At 36.6% G+C, this 25,531-nt stretch overlaps 1 protein-coding gene across 1 annotated transcript in view; it reads right to left on the reverse strand.

The window, feature by feature from the left end:
* ODAD2 (outer dynein arm docking complex subunit 2) overlaps window positions 1–25,114 on the reverse strand; it is a gene marked incomplete at its 3' end in the record, with an annotated part of 59,853 nt that extends 34,739 nt beyond the window's left edge. Inside the window, exons 1-9 of the mRNA XM_029084800.1 lie at window positions 24,867–25,114; window positions 23,549–23,706; window positions 21,996–22,191; window positions 21,319–21,425; window positions 20,728–20,864; window positions 19,085–19,201; window positions 16,063–16,283; window positions 14,113–14,250; window positions 13,765–13,909 (exon numbers count right to left, since the gene is read on the reverse strand). Of these exons, the coding sequence (XP_028940633.1) occupies window positions 13,765–13,909; window positions 14,113–14,250; window positions 16,063–16,283; window positions 19,085–19,201; window positions 20,728–20,864; window positions 21,319–21,425; window positions 21,996–22,191; window positions 23,549–23,706; window positions 24,867–25,090 (1,443 nt within the window). The remainder of the gene's footprint in view (window positions 1–13,764; window positions 13,910–14,112; window positions 14,251–16,062; window positions 16,284–19,084; window positions 19,202–20,727; window positions 20,865–21,318; window positions 21,426–21,995; window positions 22,192–23,548; window positions 23,707–24,866) is intronic.
* Between the last annotated feature and the right edge of the window lie 417 nt (window positions 25,115–25,531).

The following is a 25,531-nucleotide window of genomic DNA, read 5'->3' on the forward strand; positions in this document are numbered from 1 at the left end:
CCACACAGTGACCCCCCCCCTCCCCGGGGCAGCCTGTGCCAATACCTGACAAGCCTTTCAGTGAAGTTTTTCCTAATATGCAACCCACCTCCCCAGCGCAACTTAAGGCCATTCCATCTTGTCCTATCACTTGTTATTTGGGAGAAGAGACCAACATCCACCTCATTACAACTTCCCTGGTACTGAGGTCAAGCTGACAGGTCTGTAGTTCCCTGGATCCTCTTTCCGGCCCTTCTTGTAGATGGGTATCACATGGGCAAGCCTCCAGTTTTCTGGGTCCTCCCTGTTAGCCAGGACTGTTGATAAAGGATGGAGAATTGCTTGGCAAGTTCCTCTGCCAGCTCCCTCAGTACTCCTGGGTGGATCCCATCTGGCCCCATAGACTTGTAAGTGTTGAGGTGGTGTAGCAGGCCATGAACAGCTTCCTCCTGAATTATGGGAGTTTATTCTGTTCTCCATCCCTGTCTTCCAGCTCAGGAGGCTGAATACCCTGAGGATAACTGGTCTGGCTACTAAAGACTGAGGCCAAGAAGGCATTACATACCTCAGCCTTTTCCTCATCCTTGGTGGTAATGTTGCCCTCTGAATCCAATAAAGGATTGAGATTCTCCTTGCCTCTCTTTTTGTTGTTAATGTATTTGTAAAAACACTTTTTGTTATCTCTAACAACACTGGCCAGATTGAGTTCCAGCTGGGCTTTTGCCTTTCTAATTTTCTCTCTGCATAACCTAAAGAGATCCCTGCACTTTTCTTGAGTCGCCTGACCCTTCTTCCAGAGATGGTAAACTCTCCTTTTTTCCCCGAGTCCCAGCAAGAGCTCCCTGTTCAGCCAGGCTGGTCGTCTTCCCTGCCAGCTCATCTTGTGGCACACGGGGACAGTCTGCTCCTGAGCCTTTAAGACTTCCTTCTTGAAGAATGTCCTGGCTTCCTGAACCCCTTTGCCCTTTCGGACTGTCTCCCAAGGGACTCTCTCAACCAGTGTCCTGAACAGGCCAGAGTTTGCCCTGTGGAAGTCCATGGTAGTGGTCTTGCTAATCACCCTCCTTACTTCACCAACAATTGAGAACTTTACCATTTCGTGGTTGCTTAGGCCAAGACAGCCATATAACTAGTCAGTAAATACTTAGATAACTTAGACGTTTTCATACTAGCTGAGCTTAATGGAATCCGCTCTATGGTACTGAGAGAATTGTCTGACGTTAAAGACCATGATTAGTCTGCTGAAAAAAAAAGCTGAACCATATAAAAAAATCTGGTGTTAACAACGGAGCAAAACATAGGTATTACCTATCAACATGATACTGTTGTCAGACAAAAAAAGCAAACTTTACAGAGAGATTTATAACAAGATTTGTAACCTGTATGATACAAGAAATCATCATTCTTCGGTTTGTCACTGAAAACCACAGTTTAAGTACTATGTTCATTATGGGTATCATACTTCAAAAAAGATACTGACCAACTCGATGAAGACCAGAGCAAGACAGCAAAATATCTCAAAAGCATGATCACACAGAAAAACAAAAGGAACTGGAGCTGTTTACTCTAGAGATGAAGAGAATAAGAAGACAGTTTAAAGAACAGCTACAAAGATAACCATCTGTTCTCCAGGTCCATTGTGGGTAAGATGAGAAATAATGGGGTTAAATGGCATCAGGGCTGATTTATGCTAGATATTAGAAATTTTGGAATACATTCCTTACAGCACTTAGGAAATCTCCATCATAGGAAAGAAAAGTTACAGAAATATTTGTCCAGAAGACATACAAAGAGTTGATGCTGTTTTGGAGGCAAACAGATGGAGTAAATGACCTCCTGCATTCTGCTCTAGCTCTGTTTTCTATTATTTATTTTTTGTGAAATTTTATTACCATGAAATTATGTAAATTTTTTTATTAGATATTTCCTCCTCTTCTTTAAAAAGACAATGATTGATCCATAATAGATTAATGAGATCATAGATAAAGATAATGGATAAGAAAATATACAGGCTTAAGATTTCAATACCACATGTCCTAATTAAAACCCTTCCTAGTCAATACAAAGGTTTACCTTTTGAAACTATGACCTCATTTAAGTAGGCTAAGAAAGAAAGATACAAAATTTCCTCTACAGTCACCTCTGGAAAGGGTAAACAGCATCAAAGTTTTAGCAGATGATCTCCCAGCAGGCAGAAAGATTAGCTTTTCAGATAGCTGAGACTGTACAGGAGCTGTAAAGGAGACCTATGGAATATCTAACCTGGTACAGCCCACTTTATGGCATGTGTTACCCTGTCCCTTTTGCTTGAACCCTCTGACACCATATATGGCATAAAGATGCCACTTTGAGTGATCATCCTACAGCAGAGATCTGTATCAGAGTTTAGAACTGTCACAATTGCCACTAGAGAAAGGACAGTTTTATGAGGAAGGCATCATACCTGGACTCAGGACACCAGTGGTCCTTGAGTCCTTTGACAAAATTCCTGCTTACTACTAGCCAGATGCCTTTTCCCAGCATCTTTGTTCTCCACTTTCAGCTGAAACCTAAAGGCATTATTGGAGTACAAGTAATAAAAGTACTAACAAGACTATAAAGATGATTCCAAATGTGTTGCCCAATTTGTAGTAAAATGAGCATACATGCATGGAAAAATATAAACATTGCAATAAAGTTATAATGCATTTCATTTTCCTGAGAAAATAAAATAAAATGAAAATTATACAGTTCAACTCACAAACATCTCTGTAAATATGGTACCTATTTGGAGGTGTTTTTATTAATGTATTTATTTTGCATTTGGATTTATGACTGAATGCAACCAGAAAATGAAATATTGTTTTACTTTGCATGGCCAAGACAAGGATTTTTTTCTTCTGTTTAGACCTATGGTTTAATTTTTTTTGCCATAGTAGAAGTTCATTTTATTTACTGTATTAAGTAAGTCCTGGATAGATCCCTTAATGTGCACGTCTGTGCTAGTGAGCCTACGACTGAATAGCAGGAAAGAAATTGCTGTTTGTGGGCAGTGTTGTCATTCTTATGTATAATAATACCCTACTTTTGATTATGAGTATATATAATCTGAATGGCAATTAAATATACTTCACAAAATTAAAACTGAACATACCAAGTCAATCTATTTTTAGAAAATACTGAACAAAATAGTTTTATGTGATACCCAAAAGAAAGTAGGTCACATTGTAGAAACCTTTATTGTTATACCAGAAATTTTTAAACTAAAATTCAGTAGCAGAATGAAAAATCTCCTAGAACAAAAACATTGTTTAAGTGGAATGCCAGCCCAAAATATTATTAAAATATTGCAATTTTTATAAAACAAGAAAGCCAAAATAAGTGGTGAAGTATGAAACAGAATTCTTCATTTATACCTTTGTGACTTTTTGATTTTCTGTTGAACTTGATTATCTCAAATCACAGACCATTTTGTAATTTTCTACTGGAAAACACTTCAAAATTTAAATAAATTTTTATAAAGCTTAATGAAAGACTGAGTATTGCAGTATAATATACATAATATGCTTCAGCAAGGCAGTTTTTCTATGCTAGTGAACCTCTAAACACTCTGAGTTTTGTTTTGGTTTAAATACTAGTTCCAATTTTTCATTTTAGTTTATAAAACATACAAGCTGCAACTTGTTAAGAGATGAGTTATGGACAAGTATAACTGAGTTATGGAATAATTCCCTGCCCCATTTCCTGAATCTTCTGGCATTCTTTGGCTACAGCCTGGCAGTATGCAAACCATACAGATTAATATAAGTAAAGCCAGTGGAAAATCACAGGCATCACAAAATCCAAAACATTCATGTTGGACTTAAACCATGCACAGAAGCTGCATGGTTTTAGTTGCACATTAATACCTTGACCCTGACCTTCACAGTGGCAGAAGTGACATATATGTTATGACCCAGACACAATGGATTCATATTGTCACCATATTTTATGAAATTGAAAAGAAACAAGTTTCCAAACAAAAGAATAAATACACTATTTTCTGAGTGAACCAGAAGGTTTTGTTAGGCAACTGTTGATTCCCCCTTGAAATCTCTTCCAAGATATGTATCCATTCCATTAGCTTTCCTTTTCTGATTCATAGTAATTGGATTCTACTATAGAGGAGGTAAAAGTCAATGTAGTTCACGCTCAAACATATGAACTTTTACTTCATTGGACTAGGAATAGTAGAATGTTTTTCCCAGTAACTTCTCAAACCTCAGACTTGGAGAGGAGTGAAATTCTGACCCAAAAAACACAGAAAGCCTGGCCAAGGTAATATATAACATCTTAACAGTGCAAGTTTATCTTCCCCTCATTTGTGAAATTTTCAGTTTAGGAGTGTGCTTGTTCCCCAGTTGCATCTGGACAATTTTGTAAAGACAATGGACCACACTCTTTTCAATTCTAGATAAATATGGAGAGAAAAATAAAAGGATTATAAGGCACACAAACCCACAATCTCACAGTGATTTCTAGATCAGATCACTGCAGCAGATGTTAATTTGGGATCTAATCTAATTGATGCATCAGAAACTACTGTTACTGCAAAATATCACCATTCAAAAGAATGTGTGAGCACTGAGGTAATTCTAAAATTTATCTGTGGCTTAGGTTTTAGTTACCACAGGCCATCTGTAGTACCTTTGGTAGCCATACCGGAGTTCAGCTCATCTGGCAAAGTGTCTTGAGGTAACCGTATTTATGGAGTAAGTCTTAGATTGTCTGCAGTTCATACCATAGTCTTCCAATGACACTCCAGCATGAACGAACTCAGCTTCAGCACCATCCTAGACTTCCTCTGCCCACCATGACAGGCCCTTTTTAGCATATGCAAATTGCTTCACTTAATGCACAAACCATGACCTTCCACCATTCTCTTTAAGAAAAGCCACCCTCCTTGGTACCATCTCCAGCAGTACACTGCCTTCAGCTGCCACTATCACCAACACAGACGGAGTCCCTGAACAGGTGATTTACCTCAGCATCCCTATTGATAGGGCCATGTTTTTGAAAGTGACAGGCCACACATTTCTTCAGCCCCAAGTGAAGGAAGGTTGCTCACTCATTCCTTTGGATCATGACGTACTGAATCTTGATCACTGTCCTGCCCTCTCAGAAGAGGCTGCTCTGGAGAATAGAGACTTTTACACTTGGTAAATCACACACAATAGGAGAGTTGTTCCAGTCAGTGCTCTCTGGTATTGAAATGCAAAGCTTTCTGCGTGCCTACAGCTGTGGTCAAAAGGTCAGACAAGTCCCTTTAGAAATGGTCATGCTAACTTCTACCATCATATAATGAATCATTTTGGGGTGGGAACTCCACTGCCACAGTACTGTAATTACATTTTTCAGTGTCATCATATATATACTGTCCCTGCCTAATGAGCATCAGAAACATGGCCAACTTCTCTTTGTTCACCAACATAGCATCAGAAGAACTTTCCTAAAAATGTGAGGATACTTTTCAGCCCACTCTCTTAAGAGCTCAAAAGACAGTGCAGCATATGGTGATAAAGAGCTGTGCAAAGCCAGTAGGTTTGGTCTACTGAAACCCTTCTGAAGAACTAGAAGCAAGATAAACCTATAGGATCTTAATCACATGCATATTGTCTATGTAAACAAAGCTCAAGAACAGTTACCACACTGGCTAGGCCAAAGTTAGAGCACATGTATCTAGCAGATGCCAAACAATTAATTCTCCCATTAACTGAGGACTGTCAGTTAGTTTCTAGGGTTGTTACCAAAAAGGCTGTTCTTTACAAAGTACTCCAAGGAAAGAAGGCCAGAAAGCATGCAAACTCCTGTTTCCAAATACATAAAGAATCTGGAATAAGAATAGGCCTTCAAAAGACTATTTCACATTGGTGACTTCAAACGCACAAGACTATGGGGATGGGAGTCATCTGTTTAAATTCACTCAGCTACAGCCATCCAACATTCCTGATAATTAAGATCGTGTCATCTATAGCCATCCTACATTCCTGTTAACTGAGATCAAGTCAACAGTGAAGTTGAAATGTGATGCATCTCACTCTGAATTAGATGCTTAAAATATCAGATGAATCACATCCTTAAAGTGCCTATTTTTTCCACTGATCATAAAGGTAGCCTTGAATGCCCAGCTCAGCTACAAGCACTTCCTCTGTTTATATTTAGAGCTAGGTGAGATGAATCCCAGTTTAAGCACTGACTTTTATGTCTTGGCACTGACCTTGTGTGATAGTGACAGACCCACCTTAAGCAATTTTTATTTTACAGAGCACTTGGCTCACAAAGAGAATAAATGTCTTAATGTTAGTACAGCTATTTGGGAATCCAGTGGAAATGAATCTGTGGAGAAAATGTAATGAGGTTGAACTAGGAAGGACCTGTGCCTGTATAGACTACTGGAGAGCTAGCAAGCTGTTGAAGCTTCATAAGCACTGAGCAGACAGAAAAGACAGTGTCATTTGAAACCAGCCGAAAAAGCTGTTGCAAGAAAAACAAAATGATACCAATAGTTTATGAAAAACTAAGAGATAAATGTTCTCTAGAGAAATAAAAAAAAACAAAACTTGAGCTTAGTGAGATCATAAGAAAAGCAAATATAGATGAAGACATGACTGAAGCACAGGCCTGCTTCTGAAATATCTGTATGTATAGTAAACTGTGATTAAATTGAGCCTAGATCCAATGTGGAACACTTAAAAACAATGAAGAATGCTGTTCTCACTTCTTAAAACTCTTGATAGTTTTCAGACACAACTATGTTCTAACTCTTTAGGAAAGCCAACAATTTGGTTATTTACTTCATGATTATAAAGCCTTAAGTCAGATTGAGACAGCGGTGGCAATTTGCAATTATTTTATATGTACAGTAGTTACGGTGTCAAAACAATAGCTAATTAATTTCATTACCTGCTTTTACAACAGAATAAAATCCTGCAGAAAGAGGAGGATCAAACATCAGTTATTTTACATTATTTTCCTCAGCCCTTAATTTTTGACTTGCTATCTCTTCTTTCTCATTTTTTGTCAAATTCCACTTTTTTTTGCTCTTTTTTTCTTTATTTCTATCTTGTCTTTCATGTCATCATCTAAGAAACTGTTAGGAATGGGACCCTCAGAACATTAATTAAACCGCCACTACACGGAAATTCATCAGAGTTGGGGTTAATGGTCAAAAATCAACTGGTTGTTATGAATTTTATATGTCTCTTGTGGTGAGCAATTATTGTTTGTACAGTATTTTGAGGACAGAGCTATGCAACTGCTTCAGAGTTGCCAATTATAATAATAATTTGAGAGCTCACCATTTGCCAGTATTTCCTACCCAGTAAATTTATCATAAAAAGATTTCTTTTTCATGATCAGCACTGGCTAGGTTGTTAAAAAATACATAACTATAAAATACAGTTTTCCCATATTTTTACTCCCTTTTTTTCAGTAACCACATTCTTTACCGATTTTTTTTTTTTTTTTTAAATCTTGGCTAATATTGCAAGATGGGAACCAGAGATGTTCATGAACAGTGGAGAAGACAGTGATAGGAAGGCTGACAGGTTAGCCAAACATGCTAGAAATGCTAGCAGGTGGCATATGATTATGTCTCATACATTTGGTATTTTTTGAAAAATAACAATCTGCCACTTAGTCAAACTACAGCAAAATTTATTTTTAATCTTGATCTTTCAGTTCAGTCAAATAATCTCCTTCATATTACCCCACCAAGGGAAAAGAAAAGATTTATTGTTAGACACCCTCCTAATAAGGTTAGGTAAATTAACTGCAAAGTTGGTCAGTTCTGAAAAAATGCATTACACAATGGAAAAATTATTTTATATTCAAAAATATTGTATACGCACTTATGTATGCTTATTTGGTACTTGATAGCTAAAATATAATCTCATGCAAGTCTTGCTAATTTGATACTATAAAGAAAAAATAGTTAACTCATCCACAGATCGTGGAAAAAACATAATGTGCAATACATTTCCTATGTAGACTAGATACTTTTACTCCTGCTATTAGATTTTAATATTTGTATCTATTCCAAATCTAGGGCCAGATTTAAAGATTACAGATAAATTTCTTTGATAATTTTGCACACAAAATAGTTTCTAAATTGATTATGTAGCTGACCAAATTCTTAACTTCTATGTTAATCATCTAAGTATCCAATTAGAGTTGTAAATTTCTACCCATTAGTAATTCTTCCTGGGAAAATGGAAGTAGAGTCAAGACGTAGAGAGTCAGTTCCTCAGAATTTGTATTTACAGTTCTCCGTGAAGTTTGTTGTTTAGGAATAATCTATGAACACCAGAGATTTTAGACTTTTTCTATGACTATCACAAAACTTTTGAGCAGTATTACAGTGTCTAAAATAAGCAAACAAATGATAGGTACTTTAGTGGGTACACTGTAACACTAATACTATTTTTTCTTGTCTTACAAAATGAAAAAATACTTTCTGTGTAGTTTCACTTTAAATAAATTAGTATGTGAAGATCCATTTTATTCCTTCTTCTAATATGTTCATGTCTCTTTAGAGGTTCTGCATTTTAGAATAAAACAGAATTGCTTTTCTGTTAATCCCAAAATACGACTGATTTTGTAATCCACACATAGTTTATGAAGCTGATTTAAATTTTTATAATGAGTACTAGTATAATCTTAATAATTTGGAACATTTCCAATACCATTATAACTTAAGAAAGCTTTTCCATTATGCAGTTAAAAAATATTGCATCTATCCTCTATCTCATAAAAATTTTGAGAAAAATCTACAAGCCACATCAATGTCTTTGCAAGTGCCATAAATTTACAATTGTTTCATATTAAAGAGTTGCTGTATACATCACCTGTTAAACCACAGGAGCGCCAAACCTGCTACACAATTTTCATTTGCACTAGAAAGTAAGAATTTATTTTGAAATGCTGAATGTTTTCTACCACAAAATTTTATGAGGAATGTATCTATTTTTCAGATATCTAAAATCTTAGACCTCAGATATGACAAGTCTCATCTTAGAGATAAAATGTGACTGACTTTATACTAGAGCATAGTAGAGCAGTGTGCAAGCAGTTGTTGACTGTGCCCTTCTTGCCCTTCAAGTAGAGGAATGTCACATTGCAAACCTTGCATACACAGTGCAAAAGAACTCCACCCACCCACACAACTGCCATTTAAGATTCAGTCCTCAAATGTTCTGAAACAGGCTCCAGTTTCTATAATAATAGTTTGGACCTTCCTTTTCCACATCCCTACCCTTCATGCATACATGGATTTCCTGCACTCCGGTTTGTACCAAGCAATTCTAACCTCCAAATGTCTTCCTGTCTTTTCCTGGTGAATAAAACTATCCCATGTTGTTTATCAACAATATCTACATGAACCTCTCCTTTCAGGTCCTGCATCTTAGCTCCCAGCAGAGCCTACCTCCATCATTTCACTGTCTATTTGACTTTCTGCATTTCTAACCTGTACCTTTCTTCCCCAAGAATGCTAGTGCCCTCCATGTACAAAGAGCTCAGCTGAGGATCTACTACTGCAAGCCAACACACAGTTGCATTTCCCTAACTGATAAATTTGAGCTTCCTGAGAAGAGGAAATAAACTCTGCCTGTGGTACAGCAGTCACACTACATCCTCCCGGCTCAGCTCTGCTCGCACTGCACAGAGGAAGCAGAACTGATGGGCAGTAGGTCTTCCCCAGCCAATACTCATTGCAACACATGCAGTGTAAGAACTAGACCCATATCTTTGATCTCTTAAGACTTTAATTTCATTGACCCAATTGCCTAGAAGTAAGTGAGGACTTTTAGAGGGATGTGGAGGGAAAGAAAAGGGAAGATGCAAAGACCAGAAGGAATATTCCTGTACATTCCTGCCTCCCTGGTCTGTTTGCCACCTTTATGTAATGTAAGCCCAATACAGAGGGGCCACCTGCCAACTACAGAAATGTTGCTTGAATGCAGCAGTCTTCCAAAAGTCTTGTGTGTCAGCCGTGGAGCAGAACTGAATATATCCAATGTAACCCGCAGTTCTTTCAACCTGTTCCTTGTCCAGTGAATGGGATTGCCCTGAGTCATGTGACAGACATCCTCCCTTCCTAGCCATCCACTGCTATGCAGCACTAGGGCACATGGCCACCTGGGAGCTGGTGTTCAAGGCCGTACTCAGGGTACATCCCCCCAGCTTCTGTGCAGCACCACAGCCTTTCCCCAGCTCCTGGACTTGGCACAAGATGCAAACAGTTGGGGAGACACAGCAGGTTTGTCCACCTGTGTTTCCAAAGCAGAAAAGAAACACAATGCTGTTCTGGAAATTACGTAATTCGAACTGGAGTAATTCAAAACAGATATTAAATTAGTGGATATTTTACATGAAGTGTGAAATTTGACTGATTTCACTATTGCACCCTGAAATATAGCCAAAAGTAGAATGACTTTCCAGGTAAGAAACTGAAGGAAGAAGAATACAACTGACATGATCCTGCAGAACTCTATCCAGAGCTCACCCTGGTGTAGGTGTACATATAAATCACATCCTTACAGGGAACCAAAACCAAGCAGCCAAGGGTTTAAGGGATTAAGGACTTATTCTGGAGATTGGAGTTATTCCTGGCGCAGTCACCAGCCCCAGTTTACCTCTCAACAACTCAATTTTATCTTAAAACTGGCAATGATCAGTTCTCAACAGCAGACAGCTCAAAGCATTGTGCCCAGCTCTCACCTTTTTTCTCCTTTTTTTTTCCCCAGTGAACAGTCCCAGCCACAAAGAAGATTCTGCATTTCCACGTGATGTTTCCCATTTCTAGTAAGAAGATCACTGTAAAATGTGACCCTGTCACCCTATTCCTAAAATTTTTCACATGTAAAAAGTAGTCCTTCCTCCAGAAATCTAATACTTCAGAAGCACTACTTGAAAAAATAATGTGAAATCTGAAGTAGGCTCTCCTGAGTGAATCTCACTGTTACAAACGTCAGTAGAGCATTTCATTCCAATTTTATCTACTCTGGCCCCCAATATGTCTAACCATCACCAAGCTCACTGATCTGTCTTCGCTGCCTGTTCTTAAGTCGATGGGGAGACATGGCAAGAGCACACATGCTCTGTCTTCTGTTTCACAGCCCTGGGAAGCTTGAAGGTAGGAGAAGGAGCCAGACCACAGAAGCAGCTGCTTCCCAGTGGAGCAATTCCAACATGGCTGCTCTTTCCCAGAAAGGAAGGGGAAAGGAGAAGGGCAAAAAGTCAGAAGGGAATTTCCCCTGCACTGGAATTTTCTCCATGAAGAGGTACACAAATACATAGCCTGCAGGCACAATTCACAGCAGCTAGCAAGTCTGCTTTATACAGGAAGCAACTGTCTTTTTAAGTTTTAATGGCGATCTAACATTGGTAGAAAAATCAGGCATCTTTCAGGTTTTATAGAAGTTTTGTGTTTGCAAATTGAACTTTTATAGAGTCTTGCTGAATTGTGATTCACATTTACTTTAGCAGACATTCAAAAAATGGTTGCACCTGCAAATTATTATATTTTCTAACTTGGTATCTCAAACTTCTGTTATTGAAGACATTTTATTAAATTTTTAAGATATGCAAACAATGTGTACAACCTTTGAAGACAAACAAGTCCTCTGAAATATGTGCTTCTATATAAATATGCTTGTAGATACTTAAATATCACAGTCATAAATTTATTTTCTCTTATGTTGCATGTGTCATGAACACTTGCCTACATGAACAACAAGAATGCCAAAAAAACTCCTAAGTCTGGCCAGAAGTGCCGTATTTATACTTGAATTAAAATGAATTCCATGTGCAAGCTGAAGTAGCACTCCATCAATAAAACATTTCAACCACTGTCTGTGGTATGGCACTGAGGCATCTCTTTTCAGCTTTATCTGACCCTAGGGATTTCTTGCTTTACATAGCTAAGAATCAACAGAGCACTATTTTAAGTATATCTTTAAGTACTTTGTTTAATTTATATCTAATTTGAAGAACTTTTGGAAGATTCAGGTGTGCACGAATGCATAAACAAGTATGCATTTGAATTTTTGTAACAAAACTTTTTAATATTATGGAATTTTGTATTACTAACACTTCTTAATAGGTACTCATGATTTGATCAAAAATACTCCCCTTTCTTCTTCTAGTTCTAAGTCATTAAGTAATTTTGCTTTTTGACAACCAGAACAAAATACACTCACTGTGAAAACAGAGGAGCATGAAAAATATATTTTCCTATTTGCTTTTCTCACTCTTCATTCAGAATGGTTTCATGCAAGTGTAGATACATTTCAGGATTGAATGAAGTCCAATACTAAAATCTAACTATGACTATATGAAGGATCTGAAGAGGAAAGGGAGTTTGAGAATTATGTAATCAGGAGGGAAGAGCCCAGTCAGTAGAGCGTGGTCCATAGATGGGCCAATGAGATGATTTCTAGGAGTTTGTTAACAGTAATGAATTTCAAGTATCCTCTCCAGGAGGATCTTGGGTCTTTACAAAAAAGTAGGACGGTTATTTCTCTGAGCTCTTAGAAACGTACAAAGAGGTGCTCCAAAGAAAGACAGAAACAAGCTATTAGTAGACTGAAAGATTTTAAAACAACACCATGAACTGTAATTATGTGCAAATAGAAACAATAATGCAAAATTTATACATTGTGTGTTCAGTGTCAGTGAACAGCCGAGCAAGTTACATGCTGAATGTCACACCAGATTACACTTGCAAAGAGTTATTTTAGCATAGCCAAAATGACAACAATATAGAGGTCCAACCTAGAAAAGATAAGGCACAAAGAGACACTTGTATTATCCATGCTTTTCTGCGTCTCTTTGGCTACAACCACTAGCATAGGTCCCACATACACAAACTGAAAACAAGCAGTGTGAACGCACTGAAAACTGTTTAAAGGACTGAGTTGCTCTTCTACAATGGTTAAAGGGCTGGAAGGAGCCAAAGTTTTGCTTATTCCTCACAAGTATTTCTGATGTACCAAATGTCAGCACCATGATTTTATCAGTCAGATGTGTATACTCTGTAGCTGTACTCAAAAAACCCAAATAAACCAGTGCTTTTGTTAGTAACTGACAGTAAATACATTCCAGTACAAACTTGTAAAGGAATTTCTCCTGAGGGAGAAACATAATTAGTTTAAGAGTTTTCCAGAATAGTAGAGGATTGTTGTTTTTTTCACAAGTTTCAGACATACACAGAATTCTAAACTTCTATATTTACAGGTTCCAAAAGACTTTCAACAAGTCTGTGTAAAAAAACTTTTTTGTTGTTTTAGAGGATGCCTGTTTATCATACATTTTCTTGTCCACTAACAGCATCTATCCAGACACAAGACCACGTTAGAATTACTTCAGTGATGTATTAATCATAGCTGATGAAAGACTTTAGGCAAGTATTCAGTTTTAATAAAAACTCTTGAAAGTTATTATCCACATAAAGAAATATCTTGGAAAGTTTCACCCAAAAAGCAAAAGAGAAATCCAATAATTAATAAAGAAATCATACCATTCTTAAGTTTTAAATAACACTGAATAGATTGTTAGATGGTTTAGTCTAAAGGCCTGTACAAGCCAAAAATAGCAGATAAAAAAAATGCAGGAGAAACGGGTGCGTGATAGGAAAGTCCACAGTTCCAGTATTTGCACATACTACATAGCAGAGCTATTCTAAAATATAAGGAAGGTGGAAAGGATAAGGAGTTGTGTGGTGTTCTCGCGCTTTTTTTTTAATAAAATTTGTCAACACCTACTTACCTTTAAATATTTTGCAAGTTTCTGAATTCCCCAGTATTCTGATGACAAATCAGTGTTTCCTTCCTGATGACGTACAGGCTGTTCTTCATCTTCATCAGTCTCTGAGGAACTTTCACTAACATCTTCAAACCTGCCTGATGTTTTGCTAAAACTAAATAAACAGCATCACCCATTTTAAACAGCTATAAACTAATATGAACAAGCACATTTTAAACATATATAACAACACTGCCTAGTAACAGAATTAGAAAAATATAATTGGCATTACCAAATACTAAGTATGGTGATAATTACTGAAGATACAGAAAAATAAAAATAAAAATATTGAGGGAAGTAAGTAACCCATACCATTTTGAAGCTTGTTGTATTCTAACAGATTCAGAAGAAATGCCATTGGCTTTCTTTTTGATTTTCAGAGACACAGTACTACTTCTCTCTTCTTCTTCAGCATCTTTTTTTGTGGCCTTGTCACTAAAAGATTTGCTTTTATTTAAAAAAAATTATTAGATATATATATAGAACCAAAATGCTATGGTTGAACACATTACGTCAGTACAGATGAGCTTATGAATCTACACAATAAACTTCATTAAAAAGAAAGTATACTGTGTCTTAACTGACTAATTCTGCTGTAATAAAATAATGGAATATTAGAAAAATTGTATTATGATGACCTGTATGTGATACAAGAACAAAGAATGAGTATATGCAGACAGACTACAGGTTCATTTATCCTAGGATACCACATCTAACCATGACCAATAACAGCTATCGAGGTAACAGTAGAATAACAATGGAAGAACATGGAAATGATTTTTTCCAGAATATTCTTCAGCAAACTGTAATTCGGGGAACTCCTGATCATCCTTGCATTAACAGTTTTGGATGGATTTTTCTTCCATGAATATGTCTGGTTGCTTTCTGAACTCACACAAACAAATGGCCTCTACCATCCTGTAGAGGATTTTAGAGGTTAGCCATGTGTTGCATGACGTCTCTCCCTTTGTTCTGAACTGGTCTCACTGGCTCATTTTCATTTGATGCCCTTTTTCTTGTATGAGAATGGACAGTGACTGTCCCTTATTTACCATCTCCAGTCATGATTTTTCGTATCAATTGTCTTATTGTCCCTGGGTCATCTCTTTTCCAAGCAGAAGAGTTCTTGTCTGCCTAGTACTTCCACACACTAAGCTGTTCCATAGCTTTGATCATGCTGAATATAATATATTTCCTCATATTCCAAGAAGACTCCTAAGCCTAGCTGGGCACAATCTCTGGTGCTTTTTTGTCCCTAATTTACAATCTTGTGAAAACAAAATGTCTTTTCAAGTCTGGGCTGGTCATACTATCAGTCATAACAATAAAAGAGAATACTACTCATGATTACAGCCAGTTTCACTACACCTAGACTCTAACATCTGTGGAAAAAGATAAGCTCTTGTCCCTGGAAAACCACATTTTTTGAACTGATGACTGTAGGTCACATCCAAAATCTCTTAAAATGTTTCTTGCAACATGTCAAATTGTCAGACTTGAGAAGATACTGACTTTTTTTGCAGGATAGCAATAAAAGCCTTTCCTTCAGATATTCTTCTTCCTTGATGAGCACAAAATCAGGAAACATTAAATCAGAACAGAGTTCTGACTTCAGAAGACAAATCCGACAATATACATGTATGGAGACACACAGAGAGAGAGAGAGAGACAGAGAAAGAGAGAGAGAGAGAGAGAGAGAGTACACATGTATATTATGTGTGTGTGTATATATATAGCATATACAATATATGTATATGCTATTTTTGGGTATCCAAACTTTGAGATAATCTCATTAGTGAAGATTGTTGCTAAGCCTAGCTAGAAAAGTGTTTCATATAATATGAAATCATTAAAAATTGGTAGTACAAGTAAGAGTCACCCTGATTGTCCTTCCTGGATCTCTCTTACCTCCCTCAGAAAGTGTTAGATTAGATTGTCTACTCTGTCTTGCTTTAAAGGGCATATTTTTACACTAAAAATAATATAATATCACAGTACTGGAGAATCAGTACTGGAGATGGTTGCAAGACATTTCCCTGCCTTGCTGTAGAAATTACATAGAATCATTAGTTGTTGCATGACAGAAGAAAACCAAGAAATGTTTGGTAGTCTGTACTCTATTCTTAGAAATTAACATGTAGTAAATTTTGGCTTATTGCTCCTAACTTAAGATAATAATGCAAACCTATAACATGCATTCCAATCATTAGCACAGTTTAGAGAGATTTACAGGAAAATTAAATTATAAAGATAGCTACTTATCTATCGGATGCAGAAAGTCCACTATTCTTCCACTTCATAGATGGCTCTAATTTCTTCTGGTCAATGGATCTCCTTCTTGCTGCAGAACTTTTCACTTTTTCACGTACATTCTTTTCTGTAAAATCAGAACGGCTCTGGGATTGGTCAGAGACCTTAGCATCAACTACTTCCATACGCTGATAATTCTTCTCGGATGTGGGTTCTTTAAAAAAATTATATTCCTAATAAAAGGAGACATGGTCTGTCAGTCATATTGCTATATGTATAGTGCATATTAAAACAATAAGTTATAAGCACCATTCCAGGACGTTGTGCTTAAAAGTTTTATGTATTAGATGTAGAATTAGATTATAAGCATAAAATCAGATTGCCTTTAAAAGAATGAAACAATCTGGAAAGTAGCTGCTACTATGTGCAAATTTAAGTTTTTGAAATACATGAACTAGATAAATTTGGAACTTCCTAAACATACTTCAATATTGGGCATTGTTAAATTTCTAATATGTTAAATAATTTGTGACACAAGCACTTTTATAGAACCTAATTCCAAATGAGTTTTAAGATCTAGAATTGCAAAGTCAGTCATTCTGCTTTCAATAGATCATTTATTTAAAAACTGTTTTCCTGCATAAAGGATTTACAAAAAAATTCCCATAAAAAAATAATGAACATAAAACTGAAAATAGGGTATGATAAACTGCTAGACTTCCGTTCCAAGTAATTTAATTTGGTATAGTTTGGAATTAATATAAACACATTCCATTTCAGTGTTTTCATCTTCTGTCTCTCAGGACAAAATATTGCTGAACAAGTCACATACAAGAATGGAGCTGAGTGGCACCTACCAATCCTTCAGCTGTCTGTTTCTAGTACCATGGCTGATCAAAAACATCCAGAACAGAAAGGACTCTTGTCAACTCTTATTATCTATTGGAACATATTCAATTTTTACAGGAAAGAAGCATACAATTATTACTTATTATTATTGCAGCTGTCACTACCAGATAGGTGAAGATATTCCTTTACGTATCTGATTCAAGGCAGTTTTAAGGAGACTGACACAGTATGGTCTGTTTTTGACTAGTCCCTGATGTGAATCAGCTGTTCCAGGATTGCTGACTCAACTGTCTAATTATAAACTAACTCGAGCTAATTCTCTCATTCTGAAAATGTACTCTAGACAAGACAATTTAACACATGATAAACTAGAGAAATCACAGGGGAATTGATGCTGTAGCTTGACCAGCTAAGCACATGTTAAAAAGCATGTTTCCTACAGCACTATATGCCAACACAGCAATTCTAAATGTTAGCTTAAACAAGGCCAAGAAGATATTACAAAAGTTAATTGGTTTTGCAATATATGTGTACGTAATGAGCTTTTGGAGGCTCTCCTCTCCTCAGAAAATAAATCAAAACTATTTCCAGTCATAACTTATTTCATGTAGGCAACCTCGGAAATACACCTTTTTTCTCTGCTTTTCAGAGTTCAAGAGTAGAGATTTTTCCCTCAAATACAAATGCTCTGCAGCTCTACAGTATTAACTTGTTTAAATTCAAGTTTTAGAATGTACTAATCCAGCTCTTCAGCAAGGCAGTATGATAGGATATGACATTGCTAAACCATTAAAATATTATAATTTATACTCTTCAGCATAAACTTCTTTACACAGACAAGGAATACTGAGTGATTTATATGACAATCAAAGGAAAACAGGATAAATTATATTTATTTACTTATTTAATAAGTGTACACATTTCTTGAATAGCTGCAGTATCTTTATAAAAGCAAAATACAGTAAAAAAGGTATATTATCTCTATTATCAATATTAACATGAATCTTTATTAGCATGTAGGATCAGTACAGTAAAAAGTTATTAAAATATTACCACATTTTACCTTTCATGACCATCAAATTAAGCCAAATCACTTTGAAAATACATTAAACCAGTACTTGTGCATAAAAACATTCATATATTGTCACATTTATGAAATGTAAACCAATATGTAGATATAACATTAAAAAAATACTAGCCTATGGGATAAATAAAACAGATTTTGGCACTTACTCTCCAGTTTGAAACAGAACAACTTACAAATTTAGTTCTATTACTGTTAATATAAGCTACTGTTTTTACGTGCACAATTTTAAATGCTCTGTTCTTTCAAAACTGTCAGATATCCATATCTGAGAAAAAATAAGTATCGGCCCTACACCTCAGAAAATCAGAATTAAAGGATAAGAAAATTTCCCTGCTAATTACTTGTTTCTTGCAATAATTAAAATTGCATACAAATAACCACAGTAAAACTTTTGCCAGGTTTTAGCCTGTAATGAATTTTACCAAGTTAATAATGTTATAACCACATTAGAAATCTGAAAAAGGAGGTTTTTATCAGGAATGATGAAACAAACAAAATTGTAGTTACACTGTGTGACTCTAGCTAATATAGAGCTCTAAATAAAAGCCAAATCACTTGCATTTTACAGTGGCAGAAGCAACACAGAGTGCACAAGCTGGATGTTTAACTCTCAGCTCTGATTTTTAAATCAGGCAGTTCTCGTAAAAAAGTTGGGCTACTATTTCTATTTCAGTTACAAAGAATGAAGATAAAAATTTAAGTGGTTTTGATCACAGAAAAATATTGTCATAAAATGTTGACCTTTTCCATACGGATATCATATTTTCCTGCTTTAACATTTCCAGTGCTCCATAAAGAAGATGAGTAAAACTTTTTAAGCAAGATTAGAAGCTGGCCTTACATGTTGGATCAAACCTCATAATAAGCTATGATAGAACGGTTCATGAAATAGAGAATTATTTGCTATTTACAAAATGAACATATTTAGTAGAAACTGAAACAAATCAGAGTGCATTTCAGAGTCTTTAAAATTCTTCATTTAATTACAGATTTATCTTTGATAAAGAACATAAACTTTCAGCCAGGTTTACAACATAATTCTTACCAATGTACATTTGTACAAAGCAGAACATACACCCAGTATCAGTAAATACATACCTGTTTGGCCATCTTTTCCACAAATCTAGGTGATCTCTCCCTTAAAAATGTGACAATATCTTTATACACATCACTTTTTCTTTCATAGTAAATGTCATCTTTACCCTTTACCTGACCCTTAAAAAAAGAATAAATTTAAAATTATTAATAGTATTGCCTTACACAGGTAATTTAATCTGCATCATAAAACAGTGCTAAAGAGTATTGAGGTCATACTGTAATGAATTAGGTACAGAAGTCTCTGGCTCAGCAGAGTCCACCAACTTCAATAATGCTTTGTAAAGATGCATGGATCATCTCCATGGATCCCAACAGATAATCAAGATCTTACATAAAATTCTGCAAGTAATTATATCAGTTAATTGTGCTGTGTGTAGTTCCACTGAAAAGAGTTTATGGCCTATGGCAAACAACCAAGTAAGTATGAGCTTCCAGTGCAGTGCAGTATGGCAGATGTCTAAAAGGATCAAAAAATAATCATGTGACCTGACTAGCCTAAGCTTTATGAGCTTCATCCATTAAAAACATGTTAAGTCAAAATTGCCCCAGATTTTTTAACTCTTAGGAAATCAATTTGTGGAGTTACGTCTGACAGATATCAGGCTTTCTTCAAAACTAATGTAAGAGCCCTGGTCACTGCTTAACGCACAAAAGGGATTATTCTACCTAAATAAAATCTATCTGTAAGGAAAGAGGTAACCAAAATGAAAAGTAGAAGAGATAAATAATTTCTAAAAAGCTTTCACTGAAAGAAGAAAGAACTGCTTGTCAGTTAAAAAAAGACAAAAGTAAGCTATACTAGCCACACGTAATATTACACCTCAGATCAAGAGCAATGAGGCATCAGAGAGGCATCTAGTCCCATAGGACCTTTAAATAGCACAGGGAAGACATGGACCTGTTGGAGCAGGTCCAGAGAAGGTCCTCAAAAATGATCAGAGGGCTGGAGCACCTCTCCTGTGAAGAAAGGCTGAGAGAGTTGGAACTGTTCAGCCTGGAGAAAAGGCGGCTTCAGGGAGACCTTACTGGGGCCTTTCAGTACTTAAAGGGGGCCTGTAAGAAAGATAAGGACAAACTTTTTAGCAGGGCCTGTAGCACCAGGACAAGGGGAAATGGTTTTAAACTAAAAGAGATTTAGACTAAATATAAGGAAGAAATTTTTTACAATGCGGGTGGTGAGACACTGGAACAGGTTGCCCAGAGGGGTGGTAGAAGCCCCATCCCTGGAAACATTCAAGGTCAGGCTGGACGGGGCTCTGAGCAGCCTGATCTAGTTGAAGATGTCCCTGCTCACTGCAGGGTAGTTAGACTAGATGATCTTTAAAGGTCACTTCCCACCCAAACCGTTCTATGATTCTATGAAACAGGAATACTGTGAAGGACTGTTAGGGCACATTTGAAAACTAAACAAACACTTCTAGCAAAGGGTGCAGAATATACTCCTAGTATAAAACTTAAAGGGAAAGCACTCAAAACATATGGGAAAACTAGCATACATTTATGATCGTGTCTTCTCCTTCTGTACCAATAAACTAGCTCTGCAGGTCTTACAGCCTCAATACCACTACCCTAAACCTGATTAATTTTTTATTTTAGCACATAAAAATATTCATTACTCCATAGTAAGCTTTATTATTACTTACTCCATTTAAAAACACTCCTGCTGTGCTGCAAGTGATATATAAAGGATCAGTGTCATGTGGTTTGATGACTAAATAACAAATTTCTCCATGCACTTGTCTCCAGGGAGGAGCTCGGCATCCATTAGAGAACACGTAATCTGTAACCAATTAGCATCAGTGTTTTTATCCAGTTTAAAAGTATTTTTAATAGTTATGCTTGATGATTAATATAACATGTATACAAAACAAATTCTCAAACAATATATTACTCTTAAGAATTCATACTGTTAGGAATTAAACATGCAAAGCTCTGTGACCCATGGCCTAATCCAACCAAGAACTGCAACTGTGCTTAGCACTTTCCAGGATCAGGGACCCAATTCACTTCCCCTACGTCCACTGAAGATATTCATATAACTGGAGATTATTTCTGTAAGTAAAGGCTAAAGAACAGCATTCTGTATCTGAAAATACTTTTTATTTTACTTTGCAACTATAAAGTAGAAATAAACACTTTAAATTTATTACTGAAATTAATTTAGCAAATTTCACACAGAAGTCAAGTACTTTAATAAGGGTATATATAAACATCAGATATGATCAGATCTGGACCTGATGTATATTCCAGGGACTCCAGCACCGTATCTTCTCCTTTCCCAGAGAAAATCTTGAGAAGATTTACTTCATTATTTATAGCAGCTGGATTTAGTCTTATGTCTCTGCAAGTAATAGAAAATGGTCTAAAATGTATTCATCAGAAGGATATACTCACAGAAATTAAGAGGAGATGACATTTTTTTCTTTTACATTGAGTCTTAATAGCAGCAACAAAAACCTGGAAATGGGTCACCTTCCACTGTTTTTCTTAATTTTATCTATTATTTTACTGAAATTTTAGATTCACAGCTAATATAAAGTCCTCATAATTGTGAAACAGATACAGTGTAATACTTAATATGCCTCCATGAAGAAAAAAACATTTCCATGAAAATATTTAACTCTAACTTTGTTGTTTGTACAAATGACTTCAATTTACTACCAAAATGCAAAACATATGCAAAAAAAACCCCCCACACTCACAGGCACACACTTGCATACCCACACCTACAGCAAAACCTTCAGAAAAAAAAATGTTTTTTCAACAACTTAGTGTAGAGTGAAAGTTGTTTCAATATATTTCTTTATGTCACACCAAAAGCACATGTTATGGTTTGAAACCAATCAGATTTAACAATAAAACAAAAAATGCACTGGCTGACATGCTTAGCTTCCATTTGAAATGCACTTACTGTGAAATGTGTTTCAAAGAATTATTAAGCAGTTGCAAATCCAGCTGTTGAATAAGAAGAAAGATTTTCATTTTCATCTCTGTTTCAGGTTCATCATCTTTTTTCACTTTGTCAAGTAAATGCAACAAGGACATATCTTCTCCTTCAACAGTCCCATATTCAGAGCCAAGAATTTTCACTATAGGATCCCTGTTAGCTGCAAACATGAAACAGAATCACATAATGTGATACTATGATAAAAATGAGTAGGCAAGACAAACATGTTTTATCTCAATTGCTGAAAAATTTTGATGCTAATAATTCACAATAAGAACTTTAATAATGTGCATAGGTATTCATCAAATATTGCTGTATGATGTATTCTTTCATAACCCTCTGTTGTAATTTGAAATGCACTTTTAAAAATATGAAAACATTAAGAACAAAAATAAATTTTTCATAACAAGCAAAATTGCTTTTCACAACAAAGACTAAGAGCCATTCAACTAAGAGGTGCATATTAAATGCTTCCCTTTATCAACAGACCCCTTTCCAGAAAATATGCCTGGCTGATCACCAAAGCAGGAAAACAATGGGTTTGACTCACTGAAAATCGATGATTATGGAAATATGATTTAGTGTTAAAGAACAACTTTAAAGTTTTATGGCAGCATTGCCAATGGCCACATTACTTCCCCAGTTATGACAGCTGTTCTTTTTGGTAAACAGTGACATAACTGCACATCAATGGATTTTACAAACACATTTTGCTCTGTTCCTGCAAATGAAGTCCCATGTATCTGTGTCCAATATCTACCCTATTGTTCATGGCTGATCACTGTCAGTGACAGGACACTGGATTAGAGAGATGTGAAGTTTGATCCAGTATGAGCATTTATATTTCAGTATTGAAGATGCAATTTCTACTAATATTACCAAAGAATATTACTGGTCTCTTCTACCTCCAATGAGAGGAGGATATCCAGTTTAGGATATCAAGGGACTTCCTGTCAGTTTGAAAATCCAGGACTTGAATAGGACTCAGGAGAAGAATTTGTACCTGTATTTTAAAAGCCATTGTGAAAAAGACCAGGAAGTGCTCACTGTGAACCTTGTGCAGGTAAGAATGTCTTAAGCATATAAGTTTTCCTTTGTCTATTTTTTAAGGATGCAACATTTTAAAAGTGGATGAAACTACAAAAATAGGAGTAACTACTATTAGCTTCCAATAAGACATTCTTTTTCGGAAATTTAAACCTACTGTGTGTTGCAATAGCTGGGTATTATTCAGTACACATGAATTTGCATTTCAGATTCAACAGTTTTATTTTAACTTTATTCCAGACTTCTACTTTACTGATTTGTGTGAAAATAAAATAAGAAATAGAAACTTCATTAAGTTCTGCATCAGCACCTTTAGACACCTTCATGAATCAACACCTTCTTGCATACTTAAAATGAAGGCATGTCTGTCTTTCTTCAGATTTCGCAAACATGAATTGAAGCAGGAGACATACTTTTTAAGAGAGAGGAAAGATTTAAAAAAAAAAAAGAAGAAACAAAAGAAAGGAAACCTTCAAGGCATGCCTGTGCTTCCTTTAACTTTTTTTCCATAGCAACTTGTAGCAAGCGGGACAGCTGGTCAAAACTGCGAACTCTGAGAGTTGATGCCGTGAGGAGAAGCAAGGGTTGGCCATCTTTACCTTTGGCTTCAGACTGAACAGTTGCTCCACTAGAAAAATTAAATTATATCTTTTTAAAATAATAATAAACAGCAAATTTTAGAGAAGAATCTTGAATGTTATTCAAGCTTCATATGATAAAGCATATGCAATTTCTTTAAAGTGTATTTCAGAAAACTTCTAAGGTAAACCAATTTATTCACTGCAAATCAGCAGGTGGATGCACCCAAAGGAGGCTGTGACCCCATGGACAGCCCGCACTGTAGCAGGCTCCTGGTAGGACCTGTGGACTCATGGAGAGGAGACCATGCTGGAGCAGGTTTGCTGGCAGGACTTGTGACCTTGTGGGGGACCCACACTGGAGCAGTCTGCTCCTGAAGGACTGCACAGCGTGGAAAGGACCCATGCTGAAGCAGTTCATGAAGAACTGCAGCCCATGGGTAGGATCCATGTTTGTGAAGTTCACGGAGGGCTGTCTTCTGTGGGAGGAACCCCACGCTGGAGCAGGGGAAGAGCATGAGGAAGAAGGAGTGGCAGAGACAATGTGTAATGAACTGACCACAACCTTTATTCCCCATCCCCCCGTGCTGCTTGGGGGTGAGGAGGTAAAGAAAATCAGGAGTGAAGTTGAGCTCAGGAAGAAGGGAGAGGTGGAAGGAAGGTGTTTTAAGATTTGGTTTATTTTCTCATTATCCTACTCTGACTTTTGATTTGCAATAAATTAAATTAGTTTCCATGAGTCGAGTCTGGTTTGTCCATGACAGTTATAGGTTAGTGATCTCCCTGTCCTTATACCAAGCTGTGAGCCTTTTGTCGTATTTTTCTCCCCTGTCCAATAAGGGGAGGGAGTGATAGAGTGGCTTTGGTGGGCACCTGGTGTCCAGCCAAGGTCAATCCACCACACAGGAGCCTCTCCTAACACTAGCAGAAGTGTTAATCAATGTGAGATGCATGTTGTAAAAAGTCTTAGGAACAGACAGTGCAAGTTTTATAAATCACTAAACAGGTTTGCATCATAACCAAGATAGAATAGTCTCAAACTCTCAAAACCCCCTACATATTTAAACACAAAATTTGCCATATGTATCAGTAAAAAACCCACCCATTTCAGCCTCCCTAATATATTAAGGCTTTCTATATGTTAAATGAGCACAGTTTTGCTTCATAGTTCACCTTCAACATCTCAAAACACACTGCAATTCAGACTTACTTGATCTCATAACCCTCTCCAAACACTGAACAGTCCAACTGCGTTTTCCACTCAAGGGGCTCTCTGAAGACAAATGCTGCTTCCTGAGGATGTCTAGTGCTTAAGTTGTCCACAAACTTAATAATTTGATTTAAAAGAGATTCATTCAAAGGGGTGATTTCAAGTGTGCCGGTTCCAGAACCAGCAGCAGTCCACTGAGCTGCTCTTGTCAATGCCACTCCCATGGTCTTGACTAGCCCCAAAGGTGTACACCTGAGCAAAGAAACACAGGCAGAGAACAACCAAACTGAGCTCTGAAATGATAAATGCAATACGCTGTGGCTGCTATAATTTGAAATAAATATATCTAGAAATTATAAGATTCTTTTAACTCATTTAAATCCCCAAAGTGGGGAAGGAGGAAATGAAGAAGACAAATTTCGAATTTTAAAGAAATAGGGAAATCAGGTGAAACCACAGGTTTTTCATCTTACTTAATTCCTGGCGCTATGAGAAACTCGTGGAGCTGGCAGCACAAGGCCTCTGCTGTGGCTGTAACAAAAGGTTCTCCTTGTAAAGTCGATGCCGCTGTGAAAAGCCGTATGCGCAGGTGGGCAGACACACACACCCCCCAGCAATGACCCCCCAGACGCTGTCATTAAATGGAGGGAAAAGGGGGTGCCAGA

This window comes from Antrostomus carolinensis, unplaced genomic scaffold (assembly GCF_000700745.2).
Source record: "Antrostomus carolinensis isolate BGI_N321 unplaced genomic scaffold, ASM70074v2 scaffold17674, whole genome shotgun sequence".
NCBI lineage: Eukaryota > Metazoa > Chordata > Aves > Caprimulgiformes > Caprimulgidae > Antrostomus > Antrostomus carolinensis.